The sequence below is a fragment of the Theropithecus gelada genome, chromosome X (genome assembly GCF_003255815.1).
Source record: "Theropithecus gelada isolate Dixy chromosome X, Tgel_1.0, whole genome shotgun sequence".
Lineage (NCBI taxonomy): Eukaryota > Metazoa > Chordata > Mammalia > Primates > Cercopithecidae > Theropithecus > Theropithecus gelada.
In genome coordinates, this window is record NC_037689.1 from 104,852,147 (window position 1) to 104,875,911 (window position 23,765).

At 38.0% G+C, this 23,765-nt stretch overlaps 1 protein-coding gene across 1 annotated transcript in view; it reads left to right on the forward strand.

Annotated features, from left to right (window-relative positions):
- TBC1D8B (TBC1 domain family member 8B) overlaps window positions 1-23,765 on the forward strand; it is a 73,023-nt gene that overhangs the window by 46,570 nt on the left and 2,688 nt on the right. The window contains exons 12-20 of the mRNA XM_025373622.1: window positions 594-879; window positions 2,096-2,225; window positions 2,773-2,871; window positions 14,596-14,664; window positions 14,828-15,068; window positions 15,807-15,872; window positions 17,379-17,462; window positions 18,490-18,546; window positions 19,736-19,833. Of these exons, the coding sequence (XP_025229407.1) occupies window positions 594-879; window positions 2,096-2,225; window positions 2,773-2,871; window positions 14,596-14,664; window positions 14,828-15,068; window positions 15,807-15,872; window positions 17,379-17,462; window positions 18,490-18,546; window positions 19,736-19,833 (1,130 nt within the window). The remainder of the gene's footprint in view (window positions 1-593; window positions 880-2,095; window positions 2,226-2,772; window positions 2,872-14,595; window positions 14,665-14,827; window positions 15,069-15,806; window positions 15,873-17,378; window positions 17,463-18,489; window positions 18,547-19,735; window positions 19,834-23,765) is intronic.

Sequence of the window (23,765 nt, forward strand, 5' to 3'; positions counted from 1 at the left end):
TTTTTTTTTAGTAGAGATGGGGTTTCACCATGTTAGCCAGGATGGTCTCAATCTCCTGACCTTGTGATCCGCCCGCCTCAGCCTCCCAAAGTGCTGGGATTACAAATGTGAGCCACCGTGCCTGGCCAATATTTTCTTTAGTCATCAAATATTTACAGATCTGTGACCCCTCACCTTAAAACTTATGGATGGTCTCTTCTTTGTACCGTAATAGGCTTTCAGGATTGTGGTTAGGTCATTGATTGTACTGTCTTTCATTATAATTATTTGTGTATTTATCTTGAGTTGTGCTAGCTATTAAACTCCCTGAACATGAGACTATTTCATTAATTGGTATAGCTCTTATAATAACTAGTACAGGTCTCTGCATATAATAAAGACTCAATAAATAACTCCAAGTGATTTGAATTGTGTTTCTGAAGTACATGACACTACTAGCAGTTAGATGTATAAAATACAGAAAAGGTTCTGAAAGAGTTCATAATTTAAGGAAGAAAAATGAGATACATCAGCATGCTAATAGAAGTGGGGAGGTATGGAAACAAGTCCTTTTGAAAAATGTTTATTTTTAAACTTCTTTTGATACTCTCTAGGTGCCTTGGTGGATCAGGCAGTCTTTGAAGAACTTATCAGGGATCACCTTCCTCAGCTGACAGAACACATGACTGATATGACATTCTTTTCCTCAGTTTCTCTCTCTTGGTTTCTCACACTTTTTATTAGTGTGCTACCTATTGAAAGTGCAGTGAATGTGGTGGACTGTTTCTTCTATGATGGAATAAAGGCCATTTTGCAACTGGGATTGGCAATACTTGACTATAATTTAGACAAACTGCTGACTTGTAAAGATGATGCTGAAGCTGTGACAGCTTTGAACAGGTATTGTAAGAACCATGACATTTAAATCTGAAGGAAATTTGAGAGATGATGTTGTTCAATCCCCATGTTTTACAGAGGAAACTGAGCCCTAGAAATTTCAATTTGCCTGACATTACAAAGCCACTTGAATGAAACAGCTATGCCTAAAGTCCAGTCCTCTATCTCCAGAAAAAATACAGCAAGAATAAATCACTTTGAAGTGAACTACTAAATTATGTACACATTTACACTAATATTGTTGATTCAGTATGCTAGGACTTTCATATTCCCAGTTTGAGCTATAAAGTGTCTATGTAGAAGTAGTTCGAGCAGGAAAAGGGTAGTTGATAATGTTAAATATCCAGTGGTTGGGAAGTTATTCTGGTTTCTATGTGGTTGCAGGTGGGTTGAACTTTATTTTCCTAGTAACTTTTGTAGGGATGCTATTTTGTATTGGAGCACATGTGTTGTATGTGTGTGTATGTGTGTATGCTAAATGAATAAATATTTGAATGGGCAACTATCGTAATGCCACATGAAATCCCATTATATACAGAATAAAATACAAACATCTTACTCTGGCATTCAGAACTCTGTGGTAAGGGCTCAGTTTACCTTTCTTCACTTATTTCCCCCTATACACTTCTACATACCCTATATTCCACTCTTACTGGGCTATGTGGTATTTGCCAATTACTCTCTGAGTCTGTTTGCTTCCTTCAAAACCCCAAATGATTCCTTCACTATCCCATTTCCCTCAGCCATGCCCTCCTAACGCTCAACCATCTTCAAACTCCACTTCTTGACCGGGCGTGGTGGTTCACGCCTGTAATCCCAGCACTTTGGGAGGCCGAGGCAGGCAGATCACCTGAGGTCAAGAGTTCAAGACCAGCCTGGCCAACATGGCAAAACCCCATCTCGACTAAAAATACAAAAATTAGCCAGGCATGTTGATGGGTACCTGTAATCCCAGCTACTTGGGAGGCCGAGGCAGGAGAATCATTTGAAATCAGGAAGCGGAGGTTGCAGTGAGCCAAGATTGCGCCATTGCATTCCAGCCTGGGTGACAGAGCAAGACTCCATCTCAAACACAAAAAACAAGTTCCACTTCTTCATGAGACCTTCTCTTGTCCTTTCAGTTGAAAGTAACCTCTACCTAGGGAGAAATTAGGTGTCATTTCTCTGCTTTAATAATGGTAGTTCCACTAATTATTGTATTACTGTCACTTTTCAATAGGTTCTTTGACAATGTCACTAATAAGGATAGTCCATTGCCTTCAAATGTTCAGCGGGGTTCAAATGTGAGTGATGAAAAAACCAGTCATACTAGAGTGGATATTACAGATTTGATTAGAGAATCAAATGAGGTAAGTTTTTTCATTCCATAAATATATTACCTAGCATATTTAAAATGATTGAACTATGGTATATCTCTAGTGGTATATTAAGTGTAAGATAATAATGCAAGTAGACATACAACTTAAAATCCAACTTAACTTTTAAAATGAGTTTTGTGAACTGTTCCTAGGTTGTGTAACCTCCTCTGCCTCAATTTGTTTTTCATTAAATGAAATTAAATTCACTTGCTTTCACAAATAATGACTACTTTAAACATCTATCTCTGTATCAAAAGGTGAATTATTCTCATTATTATTGTTCACTTCTTAGAGATTACGAATTTTACCCATATTTTTGTACTTAGTCTATGTACATAGTAGATGGAATTCTCTCCAGTGAATATATTTAAAAACTGAACGTGGGAGGTGAAAATTTGCAAAATCATTGAACAAGTCAGGAAATTACCTAGAAATAGAATCAAGGCCTCCAAGAATTGAGTCTGATAAAACTGAATTGTAAAAGAAGAAGTGGATGTTTATTATGAATGAATATCTACTGAAATCATATCTCTTGCAGAAATATGGTAATATTCGCTATGAAGATATACACAGTATGCGCTGTCGAAATAGGTTGTATGTGATACAGACCCTAGAGGAAACAACAAAACAGAATGTGGTAAGTATGCAACCAATGGGGAAAAACCAGTTGGAGTAATTTTTTTCTTTAACTTTCTTTAGAAATTATCATTCTGGGCAAATAAAAAGGACTAAACTTTTGAGCTAGATCCTTGCCAAGGTTTAGCCTATGGTAAATTATTTTTTAGAGAAAATAAATTATTTTCTTCAGGTTGAATTATGTTGCCTTCTCCAACATGTTTTGTACTATTTGACCTTCAAGACCACTGAGACAGGGTCTCGCTCTGTTGCCTAGGCTGGAATGCAGCAGCATGATCATGGCTCACTGTAGCCTCTACCTCCTGGGCTCAAAAACTCCTTCTTCCTCAGCCTACTGAGGAGCTGGGACTGCAGGCACACACCACCATGCCTGGCTGGTTTTTTAAATTTTGTTGTAGAGATAGGGTCTCAGTGTGTTTCTCAGGCTGTCTCAAACCCATGGGCTCAAGAGATCCTCCTCACCTAGGCCTCCCAAAGTGTTGGGATTACAGGCATGAGCTACCACACCTAGCCTGCAGCTCAGTGTTGAATGCTATCATGTTGGCATTTAAGCATAACATATTTGTGATGTGCTGCATCAGTAAGAACAGCTGATCTACACAGTAGTCAGTGCTCCAATGAATATTATTATCCTTGGATACCTAAAGTAAATACTATGTTTTAAATACTTGTCTTTTTAATATTTGGATGGCTCCATAAGCAGCTGTTAATATTGGTTGCCTTTGGTGAATCAGATTAATAGATTGCTGGTCAGAAGGAGGAGAGTTTTACTTTGCTGTTTATATTCTTCTGTACTGTTTGAGCTTTTATCATGGCCATGTGTTGTCTTGTAAACCTACTTGCTTAAAGGCCAAGGTCCTCAGAGATACAAATCTGGGAAGACTAACATTTCTGAAGATTCCAGGTTTAGATTTCAATTGAATAATTCAGTGAGGTTACTGTGACATGGTTAGCATAGGGCCCCTTGTTTTAGTTTTTATATGTTAGCATTTTTTTTTAATTTACTGAAGTAATACATGCTCACTGTAAATAATTTAAGCATTACATCAATGTAAAAAGTAGATTCCCCACCCCAGAAGTAAACATCTTAAAATAATTTGGCATATATCCTTTCAGATCTCTTCTCTAGGTGTCTGCACACATACATGTGTATTGGAAGGATATAGTTTTTGAAATGAGATCATACTAGTCGCTTTGCTCTGCAACTTTTTTCATTCAAAAATAGATCATGGTTATTGAATATCAGTAAATATAGATCTACTTCACTCTTCCTAATGCATTGAATAGTGTACCATAATATGGATATGCTATAATTTACTCATTGTTGATGTACATTTAATATGTCTCCCTTTTTTGCTCTTACAAATAATACTGTATGTAAACATTCTTGTATATATATTCTTTGCAAGATAGATATCTGGAAGTGGAAGCTGGGTAAAAGGGTATGCCCATTTAAAATTTGACAGGTCCCTGCCAAATTATGCTTCAAAAGATTTTGCCAAATTGTAATCCCACCAGCAGCCTGTAAGAATGTCCCTTTCCCCACATTCTCACTAACACCAGATATTTAAAATCTTGAATTTGTTGGCCAGGCATGGTGGCACACACTCGTAGTCCCAGCTGCTCAGGAAGCTGAGATGGGAGGATCACCTTGATCCTGGGAGTTCCAGGCTACATTGAGCTATAATCATGCCACTGCACTCCAGCCTAGGCAACAGAGCCAGACCTTGTCTCTAAAGCAAACAAAACAAAATCTTTAATTTGTGCCAATGTGATAGATCAAATATCACTTTTCATTTAAGGTTTCAATTCACTGATCACATATGTTTATTAGCCTTTTTAATTTAGTCTCTTAATTGCCTATTCATAGCCTTTGCCTATTTTTCTATGAGATTGTCTTAAGTATTGATTTGTAGGAGCTCTTTTGACTATTAGTAGTACTAGTTCTTTGTCAGCTATATTTGTGGCCTAATATTTCCTCCTAGTCTTATTATTTCTTTCATTATCTTTATAATGTCTTTCAGATTATACAAGTTACAAATTTTCATGAAGTCTTTCTCTTTTTTATTACATGGTATCTGGGTTTCATATCAAACTTAGCAAGCTTTCCCTATTTAAAATTACATAAATTATAAAAATATTTTTTCATATTGGCTTATAGTACTGGTATTGCTTTTTTAACATTTAGAACGTTAATACACCTAGAGTATATTTTTGTTTATTATGTAATATTATGTTTTCTCCAACTGAAATCACTTATTTTGTAAAAACCAATTATTAAATAGTTTATTTAACTCATAGTACTCTACTTTTTTCATATGCTAAATTCTTACGTACATACATGGGCTTTATTTCTGGACTTTCTTTTTTTGTTACTACAACAGTACCACACTGTTTCAGTTACTGTAGTTTGTCTATTTTGAAATCTGTTAAGGCTTTTATTCATTGTAACAATCTGTCTTTTTAAATGTTCTTTAGTAAGCATTTTTAGTTTTCATCATGTAGGTCTTACACATTTCTTTTGGGTTTATTCTACCCCTATATATTTTGTGGTTTTGCTGCTAATATGAATGAGATCATTTTTCCTTTACATTGCCTAATTGTTTATTGGCTGTGTGTGTAAAAGTTATTGATTTGGGTATGTTGCTTTTCTAAGTGGTCGCATTATTGATTCTCATTAATTGTACTATTTTTTTTAGTTGACCTCGAATTTTCTGAATAGACAAGCATGTCATTTCCAGTCTTAGAATTTTGACCCTTCCTAACATTTATACCTCTTTTCTTTTTTCTGTGTTATTGCATTAGGTAGGATCTTCAGAGAATTATTGAATAATAGCAGTAGAAGCAGGCTTCCTTGTTTTTTTGTTTTGTTTTGTTTTTGGTTTTTATTTTATTTTTTTTTTTTTGAGAATGAGTCTCTCTCTGTCACCCAGGCTGGAGTACAGTGGCACAATCTCGGCTCACTGCAACCTCCACCTCCTGAGTTCAAGCAATTCTGCCTCAGCCTCCCTAGTAGCTGGGATTACAGGTGCCTGCCACCATGCCCAGCTAATTTTTGTATTTTTAGTAGAGATGGGATTTCACCATGTTGACTAGGCTGGTCTCAAACTCTTGAGCTCAAGTGATCCACCCACCTCGGCCTCCCCAAGTGCTGGGTTTGCAGGCATGAGCCACCACACCCAGCTGCATGTTTTTTATATAGGTAAATTATGTGTCACAGGGTTTCATGTACAGATTATCTCATCACACAGGTAATAAGAATGGTACTCAATAGGTAGTTTTATGATCTTCACCCTTCTCCTACCCTCCATACTCATGTAGGCCCCTGTGTCTATCGTTCCCCTCTTTGTGTCCATGTGTACTCAATGTTTAGCTCCCACTTATAAGTGAGAACATGCAGTATTTGGTTTTCTTTTCCTCTGTTAGTTCACTTAGTATAACGATCTACAGCTCCATCCATGTTGCTCCAGAGAACATAATATTATTCTTTTATATGGCTGCATAATATTCCATGGTATATATTGACAACATTTTCTTTATCCAGTCTACCATTGATGGGCATCTAAGTTGATTCCATGTCTTTGCTATTGCGAATAATGCTGTGACATACATACATATGCATGTGTCTTTATGGTAGAATAATTTATACTCCTTTAGGTATATGACCAGTAATGGGATTTCTGAGTTGAATGGTAGTTCTCTGTTATTTGTGATATCTTCAAACTGCTTTCCACAGTGGCTGACTTAATTTACATTTCCACCAGCAGTGTATAAGCATTCCCTTTACTCCACAACCTCACCAGCATCTTGTTATTTTTTGATTTTTTAATAATCACCATTCTGATTGTGTGAGATGGTATCCCATTGTGATTTTGATTTGCATTTCTCTAATGATTAGTGATGTTGAGCATTTTTTCATACGCTTGTTGGCTGCATGTAGGTCTTCTTTTGAAAAGTGTCTGTTCATGACCTTTGCCCACTTTTTTGTGGAGTTGTTTGATTTTGGGGTTTATTTATTTATTTATTTATTTATTTATTATTTATTTTTTTTTTTGACAGAGTCTTGTTCTGTCTCCGAGGCTGAAGTGCAGTGGCAAGATCTTGGTTCACTGCAAGCTCCACCTCCCGGGTTTACGCCATTCTCCTGCCTCAGCCTCCCGAGCAGCTGGGACTACAGGCATGTGCCACCACGCCCGGCTGATTTTTTGTAGTTTTAGTAGAGACAGAGTTTCACTGTGTTAGTCAGGATGGTCTCAATCTCCTGACCTCGTGATCCACCCGCCTCAGCCTCCCAAAGTGCTGGGATTACAGGCGTGAGCCACCACGCCTGGCCTGGTTTTTAATTTTTTAAGTTCCTATGGATTCTGGATATTAGACCTTTGTCAGATGCATAGTTTGCAAATATATTCTCCCATTCTGTAGGTTGTCTGTTTACTCTGTTGCTAGTTTCTTTTGCTGTGCAGAAGCTCTTTAGTTTAATTAGTCCCATTTGTCAAATTTTATTTTCGTTGCAATTGCTTTTGGCATCTTTGTCGTGAAATCTTTGCCACTGCCTATGTCTAGAATGGTACTCCCTAGGTTTTCTTCAAGGCTTTTTACAGTTATACATTTTACATTTAAGTCTTTAATCCATCTTGAGTTGATTTTTGTATATGGTGAAAGGTAGGGATCTAGTTTCAATCTTCTACATATGGTTAGCCAGTTATCCCAGCACCATTTATTGAATAGGGTGTCCTTTCCCCATTGCTTGTTATTGTTGACCTTGTTAAAGATCAGATGGTTGTAGGTGTGCAGCTTTATTTCTGGGCACTTCATTCTGTTCCATTAGACTATATGTGTTTTTGTACCTGTACCATGCTGTTTTGGTTACTGTAGCCTTGTAGTATAGTTTGAAGGTGAATAACGTGATGCCTCTAGCTTTGTTCATTTTGCTTAGTATTGCTTTGGCTATTTGGGCTCCTTTCTGGTTCCATATGAATTTTCTGTAATCGTTTTTTCTAATTCTGTGAAGAATGTCATTGGTAGTTTGATAGGAATAGCATGGAATCTGTAAATTGATTTGGTTGGTATGGCCTTTTTAACAATATTGATTCTTCCTATCCATGAGCATGGAATATTTTTCATTAGCTTGTGTCATCTCTGATTTCTTTGAGCAATGTTTTGTAATTCCCATTGTAGAGACCTTTCACCTCCATGGTTATTGTATTCCTAGGTATTTTATTCTTTTTTTGGCTATTGTGAGTAGGACTGAGTTCTTGATTTGGCTCTCAGCTTGGACAATGTTGGTACATAGAAATGCTACTGATTTTTGTATATTGATTTTTGTATTCTGAAACTTTGCCAAAGTTGTTTACTAAATCTAGGAGCCTTCGGGCTGAGACTATGGGGTTTTCTACATATAGAATCATATCATCTGCAAATAGAAATAGTTTGACTTCCTCTCTTCCTATTTGGATGCCTTTTATTTCTTTCTCTTGTTCTGGCTAGGACTGTCCATACTATGTTGAACCAGAGTGGTAAGAGGGGGCATCCTTGTCTTCTGGTTCTCAAGGGGAATGCTTCCAGCTTTTACCCATTCAGTATGATTTTGGTTGTGGATTTGTCATAAATGGCTCTTATTATTTTGAAATATAGTTCAATGCCTAGTTTGTTGAGGCTTTTTAACATGAAGGGATGTTGAATCTTATTGAAAGCTTTTTCTGCATCTATTGAGATGATCGTGTGGTTCTTAGTTCTGTTTTTGTGATGAATCACATTAATTGATTTGTGTATGTTGAACCAACCTTGTATCCCAGGGATAAAGCATACTTGACCATGGTGGGTTAGCATTTTGATGTGCTGCTAGATTTGGTTTGCTAGCAGTTTGTTGAGGATTTTTGCATCTGTTCTCCTCGAGGATATTGACCTGAAGTTTTCTCTTTTTTTGTTGTGTCTCTGCCAGTTATTGGTAGCAGAATGATACTGGCCTAATAGAATGAGTTAAGGAGGAGTCATTTCTCCTCAATTTTTTGGAATAGTTTCAGTAGGAATGGTACCAGCTCCTCTTTATATGTCTGGTAGAATTTGGCTGTGAATCCATCTGGTCCTGGGCTTTTTATGATTGGTGTTTTTTGTTTTTTGTTTTCTGATTCAATTTTAGAACTTGCTTTTGGTCTGTTCAGGGTTTCAATTTCTTCCTGGTCCAATCTTGGCAGGTTGTGTGTTTCCAGGAATTTATCATTTCTTCTAGGTTTTCTAGTTTGTGTGCATAGAGGTGTTCATAGTAGTCTCTGAGGGTATTTTTTGTATTTCTCTGGGGTCAGTGGTAATGTCTCTTTGTCATTTCTGATTGTGTCTATTTGTATCATCTCTTGTTTCTTTATTAGTTTAGCTAGTGTTCTATCAGTCTTACTTATTCTTTTAAATAGCCAAGTCATGAATTCATTGATCTTTTATATGGCTTTTCATGTCTTGATTTCATTCAGATCAGCTCTGATTTTGGTAATTTCTTGTCTTCTGCTAGCTTTTTGGTTGGTTTATTCTTGTTTTCCTAGTTCCTCTAGGTGTGATGTTAGGTTGTTAATTTGAGATCTTTCTAACTTTTTGATGTGAGCATTTATGCTATAAACTTCCTTCTTAACACTGCTTTAACTGTGTACCAGAGATTCTGATATGTTTTATCCTTATTCTCATTAGTTTTAAATAATTTCTTGATTTCTTCCTTAGTTTCATTGCTTACCCAAAAGTCATTCAGGAGCAGATTGTTTAATTTTTATGTGATTATATGGTTTTGAGCAATCTTCTTAGTATTTATTTTCATTTTTATTATGCTATGGTCCAAGAGCATAGTTGTTATGATTTTGGGTTTTTTGAATTTGCTGAGGATTGTTTTATGTCTGATTGTGTGGTTAATTTTAGAGTATGTGCCATGTGCAGATGAGAAGAATATATTCTGTTGTTTTTGAGGGGAAAAGTTATGTAGATGTCTGTTAGGTCCATTTGGTCAAGTGTTGAGTTCAGGTCCCAAATATCTTTTTTAGTTTTCTGCCTTGATGATATGTCTAATACTGTCAGTGGGGTGTTGAAGTCCCCCACTATTATTGTGTAGTTATCTAAGTCTCTTTATAGGCCTCTAAGAACTTGTTTCATGAATCTGAGTGCTGCTGTGTTGACTGCATATATATTTAAGATAGTTGTCTTCTTGTTGACTTGAACCCTTTACCATTATATAATTCCTTTTTTGTTTTGTGGTGTTGTTGTTGGCCTAAAGTCTGTTTTGTCTGAAATCATGATAGCAACCCCTGCTTTTTTCTGTTTTCCATTTGCTTGGTAGATTCTTCCTCATCCTTTTACTTTGAGGCTTTGGATGTCATTGCATGTGAGATGGGTCTCTTGAAGACATCATACAGTTGCATCTCACTATCTTATCCAACTTGCCACTCTGTGCCTTTTAATTAGGGCAGTCTGGTTACATTCTGGTTAGTCTGTTTACATTCAAGGTTAATATTAATATATGTAGATTTGATCCTGTCATCATGTTGTTAGCTGATTATTATGCAAAATTGATTGATTGTGTAGTTGCTTTATTGTGTCAATAGTCTATGTACTTAAGTGTGTTTTTGTAGTGGCTGATAATCGTCTTTCCTTTCCATATTTAGCACTCCTTTTAAGATCTCTCGTAAGGCAGATCTAATGAACATGAATTCCCTTTGCATTTGCTTGTCTGAGAAGGATCTTATTTCTCCTTTGCTTATGAAGCTTAGTTTGGCTGAATATGAAATTCCTGGCTGGAGTTTCTTTTCTTTAAGAATGCTGAATATAGGCTCTCAATCTTTTTTGCCTTGTAGCATTTCTGCTGAATAGTACACTGTTAGGCTAATGGGATTTCCTTTTTAGGTGACCTGCTCCTTACCTCTAGCTGCCTTTAATATTTTTTCTTTCATTTTGACCTTGGAGAATCTGATGACTGTGTGGCTTGGGGATGGTCATCTTATATAGTATCTTGCAGGGGTTCTCTGCATTTCCAGAATTTAATGTTGGCCTGTCTAGCAAAGTTGGGGAAATGTTCATTTATTTTTGTCTAAGCTAATTCAGAGAACCAGTCTTCGAGTTCTGAGATTCTTTCCTCAGCTTGGTCTATTCTGTTGTTAATGCTTGTGATAGTATTATGAAATTCTTGTAGTAAGTTTTTCAGCTCTATCAGATCAGTTTGATTCTTTCTTAAAATGGTCATTTCGTCTTTCACCTCCTGTATCATTTTATTGTGTTCCTTTGATTCCTTGGATTGGGTTTCAACATTCTCCTGAATCTCGATGATCTTCATTTCTATGTATATTCTGAATTATATGTCTGTCATTTCAGCCATTTCAGCCTAGCTAAGAACCACTGCTGGGGAACTAGTGCAGTTGTTTGGAGGTAAGGTGACATTCTGGTTTTTTGAGTTGCCAGAGTTCTTGTGCTGGTTCTTTCTCATCTGCATGAGCTGATATTCCTTTAATCTCTGAAGTTGTTTTCCTTTGGATGGGTCTTTTTTTTTTTTTTTTTTTTTTTTTTTTTTTTGGCTTTTATCTTCTTTGATGCCCTTGGGGGTTTGATTGTGGTATAAGGTGGGTTCAGTTGACTGGCTTTGATTTTGAAGATTTCAGATGGCCAAAGCTCACCTGAGCTTTCCTGAGATGAGTGCACTACCTCTGTGGGGCTGGTACCAGACCCCCAGCTTTGTTCTCTGGGCCCTCGGGGCTAGGAACCTGCTCTGCCAGAGAGGCCGAGGTGTTCCCAGTCCATTGGCTTCATCACTGCAGTGGAGGTGCTAGCCAAAACACTTAATCGGGGTGGTGGCAGTGGAATCCATGCTTGCTCGTGCATGCCAGCATCCGTAGCAGGGTGGCAGCGTACACATGCATTGGCTCAGGCTGGGTGCCAGTAGGAGCCTTTACCTTAGTTTTCACAGGTGGTATATACTGGCAGAGTATTTTAGTGTTGTGTTTTGGGCTGCAATCCGGTAGGTGGCACTTAAGAGTGTTAGCCAGCAGATGGCTTCTTGCTCTGCTGCATGGCTCCGGGGTAGTGGTCTGTGATTGGGGGCAGGGAGATGGCCCATTCACCTAGTCCACCCCTGGGCCTTGGAGGAACCCCCTCCAATTACTGGCTTCATGCCTACATTTCTTTTGTTGGGTGCTCTGGTTCACAGGACTCCCTTAGGTAGGAGCCACAGTTGGCAAACAGGTCTTATCCTTACTGAGTCGGCCCTGTGGAGGGAGGCACACACCAACCCTCTATCAACCTGCGAACCTGGGTGTCTCATCTCTGAGTGATGCTTGGGCACCACCTAAACCAGAAAGTCCCGCCCAGCTAGAAGCTGCGGGGGTGAGTAGTGTCACCTCATCTGCTGTCCAAGTGCATCCCGAGGGTACCCGGGGTTGCAACTGCCAGCAGAGTTTAGGCAGAAGCTGGACCACTGGGCTGGAAGCTCTAACAGGCATCGCCCACCTGGCTACCAGTGGTGGACCTTGGTGGGGTCACCTGCCCTGCCTTTTGGGTGTTTCCAGGGACAACAGGATGTTGCAGCCACTGGCTGAGTTCAGGCAGAAGCGGGACATCTGGGCTGGAAGCTCTAGCAGGTGTTGCCCGCCTGGCTACCATTGGCAGGAGTGGGTGGGGTCATCTGCCCTGCCAGGAGTGGGTGGGGTCGTCCGCCCTGCCGTGTAGGTGTTTCATGGGACAACAGGAGGCTGCAGCCTCTGGCTGATTTCAGGCAGAAGCGGGAGTGCTGGGTTGGAAGCTGGCACCAAGCCTTGTCTGGTGAGGAGGGTGGACCAATCTTACTGCTCCCAGGCACCGTGACTGTGGCCTCTATTGGGTCTGTGGCGCTAGTGTTGGTCTGTTCCGGGATCCGAGGCTTGTAGAGGTCCCCTTGGACTTAAGAGTTGCCACCACAAACCGTCTAGGTGGCTCTCTGCCTCAGTTTAGAGGTGAGGTGGGAGGATGAGAGTCGTGAGTAGGCAGTTAGGGCAGGGGGATTCTCCCATTCCCAGCCTTACACAGATCCCCATGGAGAGTGTGAATTACCCTTTCCCGTATTGGGGAGCTTCTCCTGACTCAACATTGATGCCAGATAGGCTACTGCCCAGCTTCACTCCTCTCTGCTCTCTGTGTACCCTTGCTGCTTTGATGGTTCCCAGTGTGGTTTCTTAGATGGTCGGCTTTTAGGGTCAGTGTTCACTAAACCCTTTGTTTCCCCTCCATAAGAGAGCAGCACCCATTATCTGCTTCTAGTTTGCCATATTGGCCCATCCCATGCTGGGCACTTTTTTTTTTTTTTTTTAAAGACAGGTTTTTAGACAGTCTCACTCTGTCGCCCAGGCTGGAGTGCAGTGGCATGATCTCGGCTCACTGCAACCTCTGCCTCCCAGGTTCAAGTGATTCTTGTACCTCAGTCTCCCAAGTAGCTGGGATTATAGGCGTACGCCACCACACCTGGCTAATTTTTGTATTTTTAGTAGAGACAAGGTTTCACCATGTTGGCCAGGCTGGTCTTGAACTCCTGGCCTCAAGTGATCTGCCTGCCTCGGCCTCCCAAGTGCTGGGATTACAGGCGTGAGCCACCATGCCCCTGCTGGGCACTTTAAATGACCTCTGTATCCATGCTTAAATTACCCACTTCTCAATGATAGTCATTTGTGATTTTTTTCATCTCACTTGCCAGAAATTTGTCCATCTTATTGATTTTTTTCAATAAACCAACTCTTAATTTTATTTACTGAGTCTACTGGGTTTTTTTTTTTTTAATTTTCCCTATTTCCTCAATTCTAGCTTTTTTCTTTACCTTTGCTTTCAAATTTCTTAGATACCATAATGATTGTACCATTATTGTATCACTTGTTGAGTTGTATCACTTGTTGAGTCCCTGGGTTCATTCGGCAAATAGAGACTCACTAGCTTTATGGACATTCAGATTGTTGGATGAAAACTCTGATTGCCTTATAAACTTCAAAAAATTCTCCTCTGCAATTGGTAAGATGATTTTTTTAAGCAAAAAAAAAAAAAAAAAAAAAAAAAAGTGCTCCTAGAAATACTTAGTACTGCCTATTATTGCCAATTCAGTCACATTATATCACCATGGGTTACAGTGTGTTTAGCTTTAGTAATAAATGGACCCTTTTCTGCATTTGTTACTAAATCTAAGTATTTTGATATTATTTTCCCCAAACCTTTCAGAAAAGCAAACTGTTAGATGTGAGTGTTTTAAGGGTTAACATAAGGAAGTGCTTCTTCTTCATGGAACAGGATAAAATTACATATTTTCTAAGCTTATTACTTATTGGATTATGTTTTTTGGCATAGATAGGGAATGTACATCTCCCAATGCCTTTGAAGTATTTAATGGCAACCTCACATGATGACTAGATATGCTGCTTATGTGACAAGAGAGGAATATATGGAATAAGACTTAGAATAGTGTTACTTATATTTATAGACATTAAGTGGCTGTCCTGTGGCAGTGATTTCTGAGTATGAAGAGATGAAGAGCAAAGTACATATTACAGTAGAATTGAACTAGTCTACTACTACTTTTAAAAGGATAAAATAGATAATAACTTTATAAGATAACTTTTTATTATTCATTTAAGAAGTTAAAAGACAAATATTTTCTTCTAGCAGAGAGAGACTCTAAGTAAATTCAAAGAGAATTTCTTTATTGCAATGTTAAATTCTGTGTACTAAATTGCTTTTAATCTTTTTAAAGTTGCGTGTTGTATCACAAGATGTGAAATTGAGCCTTCATGAATTGGATGAACTTTATGTCATCTTCAAGGTACTGTTGTTCTTTTTTAAATGAAAAATAAAGCTTTTTTAGCAGAATTGTATCACAGCCATTCTAATTATTTTTATCTTTATTTTAGCAAACATGGTTTTTAAAATCTTCCAAAATTACTTTTTCTAATTAGTAACTTTCCCTTTTTATTTATTTTTAATAGAAAGAGCTGTTTTTATCTTGTTATTGGTGTTTGGGTTGTCCCGTATTGAAGCATCATGACCCCAGTCTGCCATATTTGGAACAGTATCAGATTGACTGCCAGCAGTTCAGAGCGTTGTATCACTTGTTGAGTCCCTGGGCTCATTCGGCAAATAGAGACTCACTAGCTTTATGGACATTCAGATTGTTGGACGAAAACTCTGATTGCCTTATAAACTTCAAAGAATTCTCCTCTGCAATTGGTAAGATGATTTTTTTAAGTTAAAAAAAAAAAGTGCTCCTAGAAATACTTAGTACTACCTATTATTGCCAATTTAGTCAAATGTATCACCATGGGTTACAGTGTGTTTAGTAATAAATGGACCCTTTTCTGCATTTGTTACTAAATCTAAGTATTTTGATATTATTTTCCCCAATCCTTTCAGAAAAGCAAGCTGTTAGATGTGAGTATTTTAAGGGTTAACATAAGGAAGACAACGTCCCAATTTTCCCACTCTCAGATGCATGGGTACTACAGAAGGACTTACCCCCACCGCCGCCGACCTCCCCATAAAAATTCAACCACATAGCCTAGAAGAGTGGTAGATAAATACCCAGCAAACATGTTGTACCTACAAACATGTTGTAGACATTATTCCTTTGCTTTTCCAGATACCCCAGCATGCTTTCTTATTGGGGATCACCCCTTGAAGATCAGTTCTGTCTTCCACAGGCCTCATTCAAAAGAAAAGAGAAATCTGAGATTGGGGAAAAGGAGCTAGGAAAGAGAGCATTTTACTTTTTTGATAAAGAGTATTTTGCTTATACAATTATACACTTGAAGGAGAGCATCTGACTGACTAGGTGGTTAATTGTTAGCTTAAGTAACAGGTTTCTAAATCCTAATTTTTGACTAATATCTATATCTTAATCTTTGTTGCTGAAATTGATTCAATGTTCTTTAGATACATTATTATTTACAATTGAATTTTATTGAACAGACATAATGTACAATGGAAGTTTTACTGAGAAGCTTAAGCTGCTTTTTAAGCTACATATTCCTCCAGGTAAGAGTTTACCAGTCTTTAATGATGTACAGCAGGAATTTATTCCATTTTAACAAATATAATTATAGATTTTTTTAATAACTAAACTAATTTTCAACATGATATAAGATCGTTGCTTCATTGTGGCCCTCAAATTATATTATGACTACTTTTGCTAACATAGATACAGTGATCTTCTATGGAAGAGATCCTGTGTAACATATGGGCCCACAAGTTTCCTTCCTGTTAGTAGTCAATTTAATGATAAATAGTTTGTATATAAGAATTACATATCATTTGCTTGTTGGTATAATGTTGAATTGTTGTTGTTGTCATTAGAGTGGAAATTAACTTTAGACAAATTGCCAAACTCGCAAAATACTACAAATTATTCAGAAAAATGGGACAAGGCAGCAGGGATATTAAACATTTTAAAAAGGAAGCACAATAAAAGCTATCATGTATTAAACACTTGCTCTGACAAGTTATTAACTTTACATGCATTTTTTAAATTTAATTCTCACAATATCCCTGATAGGTGGTATTATCCTTCCAATTTTGATGATAAGGAAACTGAGAGCTGGAAAGATTAAAATTTGCCAAAGATCACATCGCTAATAAATTGCATAGCAAACTGAAGTCTAACTCCAAAGCTCACATTTCTTTATATTCTTCCGTACTACCTCAAAATTACCACACCATTCAGTTTACTTGTTTTTCCCACTGATCTGAAGAGGATGCCTTGCCAAGGCCTGATCCCTACTTTGTGAAAACAGTCTTAGGCTTTAAACTGAAGGAGCATTGCAAAAAGTACCTTTTAACCGAGATTGGGTAATTCACAAAAACAAACAGCACCTCATAATTTGTTTAAAGCTACACCTGGGATCCCTTTTCAGCTTTTCTCAGGATAGCCAGGAAATATTCTTTACCAGACCAACAAGCTAAAGGCCATCTTTAACCCTTCACACACTCAAATCACAAGCACAGTATTAAAAGCAAAAGACAAATCACCTAAAAATTTAATTATAAAAGGAGTTTAGAATGTTTAATATTATCATCAACTATGCTTTTAACAGAGAGATAAAAAATAGGAAAAACATTATTTACCTGTTAAAGCACAGGTAGGAAGTAAACTAAAGCACCCAACTTTCTGTTTTCCTTATTATTGAGGATGTTTTTTTAAATGGCTGAAGTCATATTTTCAGAGATTTCTAAATGCCAGATTTAAACAATTTCAACTTTTAATAGCTCTTGGAAAACAATTAAAACAACAAGTAGGAAAAATAATAGAACTCAAAATGATCCAGTACTTCTTGTATTTACTATATTTTATATATATTACGTATATTACAGTATAATTACTATATATTACAGTAGAGTAGAACCACCTCTACATTTCTTCACTTACATCTTTCTTATACAGAAACTCTTTAACACCCGGTTCCCAGATTTTCCTGACCCATTATGAACCTCATCTCTGCCCCTGGTTGTTAATAAATGTAATTTGGGTTATTTATATGTTTTCAGCTTATACTGAAGTGAAATCTAAGGATACTTCAAAAGGAGATGAACTTTCCAAGGAAGAATTACTTTATTTCAGCCAGCTCCATGGTAAATACCTCTTTAAAACTTTAACTGTTTTGATGATTAGTCACCCATAAAGATCTTGTTGACTTAGATATACTTTACCCAGCTAAAATTGGGCTTCATTTTACCTTATGCTTCTTTTGTATTACCACAGCACTTAGCATGGTCCATAAATGTTTGACCGGTTAACCAAATTGCATTTTGGGACTTTGATTTATGGAATTTCTTGCTTATTGGAGACTCAAAAAAGTATTTTGTTTCTACTTATGTTGCAGAGATTTCTAAAATGTATTAGATCATTTTCATGCCTTGATAAAATACAATAGAATATTTGATGATTAAAGGTCATAGCTATTTTTCAAACAGTGAATACTTATTATAAATCACTGTAGGTGTAGGAGACAGGGATGAGTCTGTCTCCAAGACAAAATTTAAAGTGATATGAGCTTATTTTTGTGTCCTTTAGTTTATTTTCATAAATATTCAATGTCCTATAGAGGGATGAACCCTGATTAATGTATATTTATGGTTATTATATGTTAAAGTGTTTGAACATTAAGTTTGAAGGGACCTTACAAATCTCTTCCTTTTATAGATAAAGGCAAGTCAAGTCTCTTCCTTTTATAGATAAAGGCACTGAGGCCCAGAGAGAAGTGACTTGTGCAAGGTTTCACAGTGAGTTATTGCCACAGTCAGGGCTTTGTAGCACACTCTTCTGACTTCCAGTATGTGCTTTTTTCCATCTGATAATAAAAGTAATATAACTGTATTTAAAGAAAGTCACAAAGAAGAAAATACTACTCAGAAATAAATACTTAATATTTGGTATACTTCCTTCTAAGATTTTTTAAAATATGGATTTCCCCCCGGTGTTCTTTTTACTGTGAAAGTTTTGGAATATTTTGTCTTCTGATGATAGGTCAAGTCAGCTAAAATTTGTTTGCAGAACTGAATAAAATAATGTGCTTATATGTCTATATGAAACATTATTTTACTTTCAAAGAATATTTGTTAAACATCTTACAGAATGCAATTGCATCTTTTCTTCTAGTTTCCAAGCCTGAAAATGAGAAGGAAGAAGAATCAGCAAAACACAGCCCTGAAAAAGGTACTATGATCTAGGAGTTATCATTTAATTTATTTAGTTATTGTTTATGTAAATAAGGATAGCTACAAAGGGGGAAAAGATGGATTCCTTTTAAAGGCTATTGATGTCTCAGAAATTATAGAAAATATGATAGTAAATGACCCATATTCATTTAATTTTATTATTTTAAAAAGATTTATTTTTAATTTCAAAAGTAATAGATAATTCTTGGAAAAGAAATTCAGACAGTACATAAGTCCTTTTGCCTTCACTCAACCCTACCCGAAAACATTTTTGCCTATATCCTTTTCAGATCTATTTCTGTGTATACACAACATATGCAGACATCTCTCTTTTTAAAACAAAAATCCATAAGTACTGTTTTATAATTTCCTTTTTTGATTTTGCAATATATCATGGACATCTTTTAATGTCAGTACATTTGTATCTTAAACTCTTTGAATGAATAAGTAGTGTTTCAAATTTTTGAAAAAGAGCCACTACAGACCACTTTGTTTTGTTTATTTGTTTGTTTGTTTTGAGATGGAGTCTTGCTCTGTCACCCAGGCTGGAGTGCAGTGGCATGATCTTAGCTTACTACAACCTCCGCTTCCCAGATTCAAGTCATTTTCCTGCTTCAGCATTCCGAGTAGCTGAAACTACAGGCACCTGCCACCACACCCGGCTAATTTTCATATTTTTAGTAGAGACAGGGTTTCACCATGTTGGCCAGGCTGGTCTCAAACTCCTGGCCTCAGGTGATCTGCCCGCCTTGGCCTCCCACGGTGGTGGGATTACAGGTGTGAACCGCCGTGCCCAGCCTACTTTGGTACAATATATGCATATTAAGAACATAATATAGAAGCTGTTTTAAACTTAATAATATACATGAGAATGAATACATAAAATTTGCATTATTAAGTCGGGGTGTATTGTTTTAATCTAAGTATGTCCTTTCTCCCTCTCTCGCCACATCTTCACTAGTTCCTAACCTTCCCAAAGTAAACGTTTTAGTCTAAACAGAAATGGGAAAAGTATTCTGAGAGCCAGTGGGTGAAATGAAAGGTAATTTCAGATCATTTCCTGGATTAAAAAAAAAATAGACTCTTATATCTCAGTGAAATACCTTTTAATCATAATTATTATTTTTGAAATTTGAGAAAGTATAGTGGGCTGTTCCTTATGAAATGGTTTTACTCCCTTTCTTCAGGCAAAGGGAAAATTGATATTCAAGCATATCTAAGTCAATGGCAAGATGAGCTTTTCAAAAAAGAAGAAAACATTAAGGATTTACCAAGAATGAATCAGGTATAGCATTTTCAAAAAGAAAATTCTAAGTTCTTGCTTTTTTGTATGAATGTGGGTGTAACCTCTAAAATAGCTAACATGCTATTCCCAAAATAGTTAAATAATCTATGTATTATCTAAGTTTCAGATGAGCATGGAAGAGTGGGAAGAAATTTTTTAATGTTTTTTTTTTATTTTTAACACTTAAATGTGTCTAGTGTTTCAGAGAATTCTTCTGCTATGACATGCACCTATAGAAAAAATATATGTGTAATATATTTCCAACTTTATTGGAAATGTTAATTTATTCAGTAAACATTTGTTGACTGTCTACCAGATACCAAACCCAATGCTAGGTACTGGGAATGATAAATTACTGAGATGGGTCACACCCTGGTTCCTACTGATCTTATATCTGAACATAATCTTAAGTTCCTCTTTTTCTTATACACTGCCTAATCAAAATATGTTCTTCTTTTTTTAATTAAAATCTGGTTAGTACAGATACGGAGGATCCCGAGAACTTTACCAAAATGAAAACTGTCAAACAACTTCGTATTTTTCAGTGGACTGTATCATTTGACAATTGAATAAGTACTTTCTAAAATGAGTCAGTATGATATATTTATTCTAGAATTATTATAAATGAACAGTACTATTGTTTAGGGAAAAATTCTCTCAAAGTGCCTTTTTTCCTCTACTCTCACACCACAACAATAACAATCATCAACATAGAAGAAAACATCTGTGGCCAAATGTGTGGGGGTTTTCCCCACCACCAAGCAGTAGATACCAGCTGAGTGTCCTCCAATTAAATTCCAACACTATCTACCTAGAAATAGTATGAGATCCCACAGGTTGAGTGTTCAGTCCCCAATACTGCTCCCTCCTTTCCCCCAGTAACAAGTCTGATCTCCTGAACTTCTGGCTGACCAACTTCAAGTTGGGGTTCCCACTATCCCTTCTTTGAGTTTGATTAATTTGCTACAGAGAGACTTACAGAACTCAGAGAAATCCTTATATTTACTGGTTTACTAAGAAGGATATTTTAAAGAATACAGATAAACAGCCTGAAGAAGAGATACATAGGGCGAGGTCTGGAAGGGTCCCAAGCGCAGGAGCTTCTGTCCCCATGGAGTTGGGGTGTGTCACCCTCCCGGCATGTGGATGAGTTCTTCTTTACCTTCCTCCTGTCAGCCTCCATGCATTCAGCTATCAGAAGCTCCCCGAACCCAGTTCTCTTGGGTTTTTATGGAAGCTTCATGATGTCAGCATTTCTTCCCCCAAGGATATGAGGTACGACCCTTTCTAGGGAGGGTTTAAGACCAACTATCAGAAAGCTACTCGGGAGGCTGAGGTAGGAGAATCACTTGAACCTGGGAGGTGGTGGTTGCAATGAGCCGAGATTGCACCATAGCACTCCAACCTGGGCGACAAGAGCGAAACTCTGTCAAAAAGAAGGAAGGGGAGGGGAGGGGAGAGGCAGGGGAGGAGGAGGGAAAAGGGAGGGAAGGGAAGGGGAAGGGAGGGAAGGAGGGAGGAAGGGAGGGAGGAAGGAAGGGGGGAGGGAGGAAGGAAAGGGGGAGGGAGGGAGGAAGGAAAGGAAAGGAAGAAGGAAGGAAGGAAGGAAAGAAAGAAGGAAGGAAGAAAGGAAGGTTGGAAGAAGATTAGAGTGGGGAGAAGATTCTGTTTTCTGACGCCTGCCCCTGTGGCCTAATACACCCAACATTATAAGACAATACTGTAACAAAGGACTATGGGAGTTGTGAACTAGGAACCCAGAAAAATATATTATATATATATTTATATTTATATAGGAACACTAAAACTGTAGATTAATTAAGAAAGAAAAATGTTACAATATATTATCATGAAGTGTATCTTTTGTATATGATGTTTATTTACAAGTAAACTTTTCTGGTAGGATGATTGACTTGTAGAATTCTTATGTTGGAATTGCTTTTGTAAATTGACAGGTATCTTCTAGGAATATCTATGGATCATCAAGGTGCAATTAGCAGGCAAACCCGTTTATCTGTCAACTTAGGCCCCACTTCAGCCTTTAAAGAGAAACATGTCCAAATGGGTTCCTTGGACTGGGCACGGTGGCTTATGTTTTTTCTATCCCAGCACTTTGGGAGGCCAAGGTGGGAGGTTTGCTTGAGTCCAGGAGGTCGAGGTTGCAGTGAGCTGTGGTTGTGCTACTGCACTCTAGTCTGGGTGACAGAGCAAGACTCTGTCTCAAAAAAAAAAAAAAAAAAAAAGTGTTACTTGGAGTCACCTTGTACTACTAGATAGTCCCAAAACTTATTCTTCCTTAAATTTTCTTTTTTATTTTTGAGACAGAGTCTGGCTCTCTCTCCCAGTCTGGACTGGAGTGCAGTGGCACGATCTCGGCTCACTGCAAGCTCCGTCTCCCGGGTTCACACCATTCTTCTGCCTCAGCCTCCTGAGTAGCTGGGACTGTAGGCGCCCACCACCACGCCCGGCTAATTTTTTGTATTTTTTTAGTAGAGACAGGGTTTCACCATATTAGCCAGGATGGTCTCGATCTCCTGACCTTGTGATCCACCCACCTTCTGGCTGAGCTACCCACTCCAGCCATTTCAGATTAAGTGGAACTCATTTTTAATTGTTACAATTGGTTAATGAATGAATGATTTATGTGTAGGGAAATACAGTGTAACCATAATAGGTCCTTTACCTGATGTACACAGCAAGTCAGTAAACCGAGACATTAGGTTGCAGCAGAGAAAGAGGTTTGATTGTAGGGTTGCTGAATAAGATAGGAGGAGGCCTCAAATCCCTCTCCTCGAGGAGTTTGAGACTAGGGTTTTTAAGGGGTTTGGAGTGGGCCAAAGTGTGGAGATCATTGGTCGAAGAATGCAGGGTGTAATCATTGGACAGGGAGATGAAGAAACTATTCTCATGCTGGTTTTGTTCTTCTGTCGGGGTCTTCAAACTGGTTTGCATCAGCTATTTTGCTGGAATTCAGGATTAAACTTCTTAATTCTTAAACAAAAGCCTTATGATTCTAATGTCAGTGACTTTTCATTACATGGAAGCAGGTCCAAGTGCAGCCTAATTTATGCGTAATTATAACTATATTTCTGTCCAGAATTCTTGTTCACCCTGTGAGGACAGCTCCAAAGGGACTTTGCCTAATTAGAAGTACCACCTGGCCAGCACAGTGGCTCATGCCTGCAATCTGAGTGCTTTGGGAGGCTAAAGTGGGAGAGGATCACTTGAGGCCAGGAGTTTAAGATCAGGCCAGGAGTTTGAGATCAGCCCAGGCAACATAGTGAGATCCTGTCTCTACAAAAAATGTGAAAATTAGCCAGGCATGGTGGCATGTGCCTATAGTCCTAGCTACTTGAGAAGCTGAGGTGTGAGGATCACTTGAGCCCAGAAGTTGGAAGCTGCAGTGAGCTATGATTGCACCACTGTACTCAAGCCTGGACAATACAGCAAGACCTTGTCTAGGAAAAAAAAAAAAAATAGCACCTAACATTTAAGTAATGCTGGCAGGCAAACAGTCCAGGAATTAGTCTGGATAAAATGTACTGCTATTAGGCAATAAGTGAGCATCTAAATGAAATTTCCTTCCATGCTTCATACTCATCTTTTTTTTAAGATGGAGTTTCTCTCTTGTTGCCCAGGCCGGAGTGCAATGGCATGATCTCGGCTGACTGCAACCTCTGCCTTCACGGTTCAGGCAATTCTTCTGCCTCAGCCTCCCAAGTAGCTGGGATTACAGGCGCCTGCCACCACGCCCAGCTGATTTTTTGTATTTTTAGTAGAGACGAGGTTTCATCATGTTGGCCAGGCTGGTCTCGAACTCCTGACCTCAGGTGATCCACCTGCCTCGGCCTCCCAAAGTGCTGGGATTACAGGCGTGTGCCACCACGCTTGGCCCATACTCAACTTTCTAGAACCAAGATTTATTTTGGGAT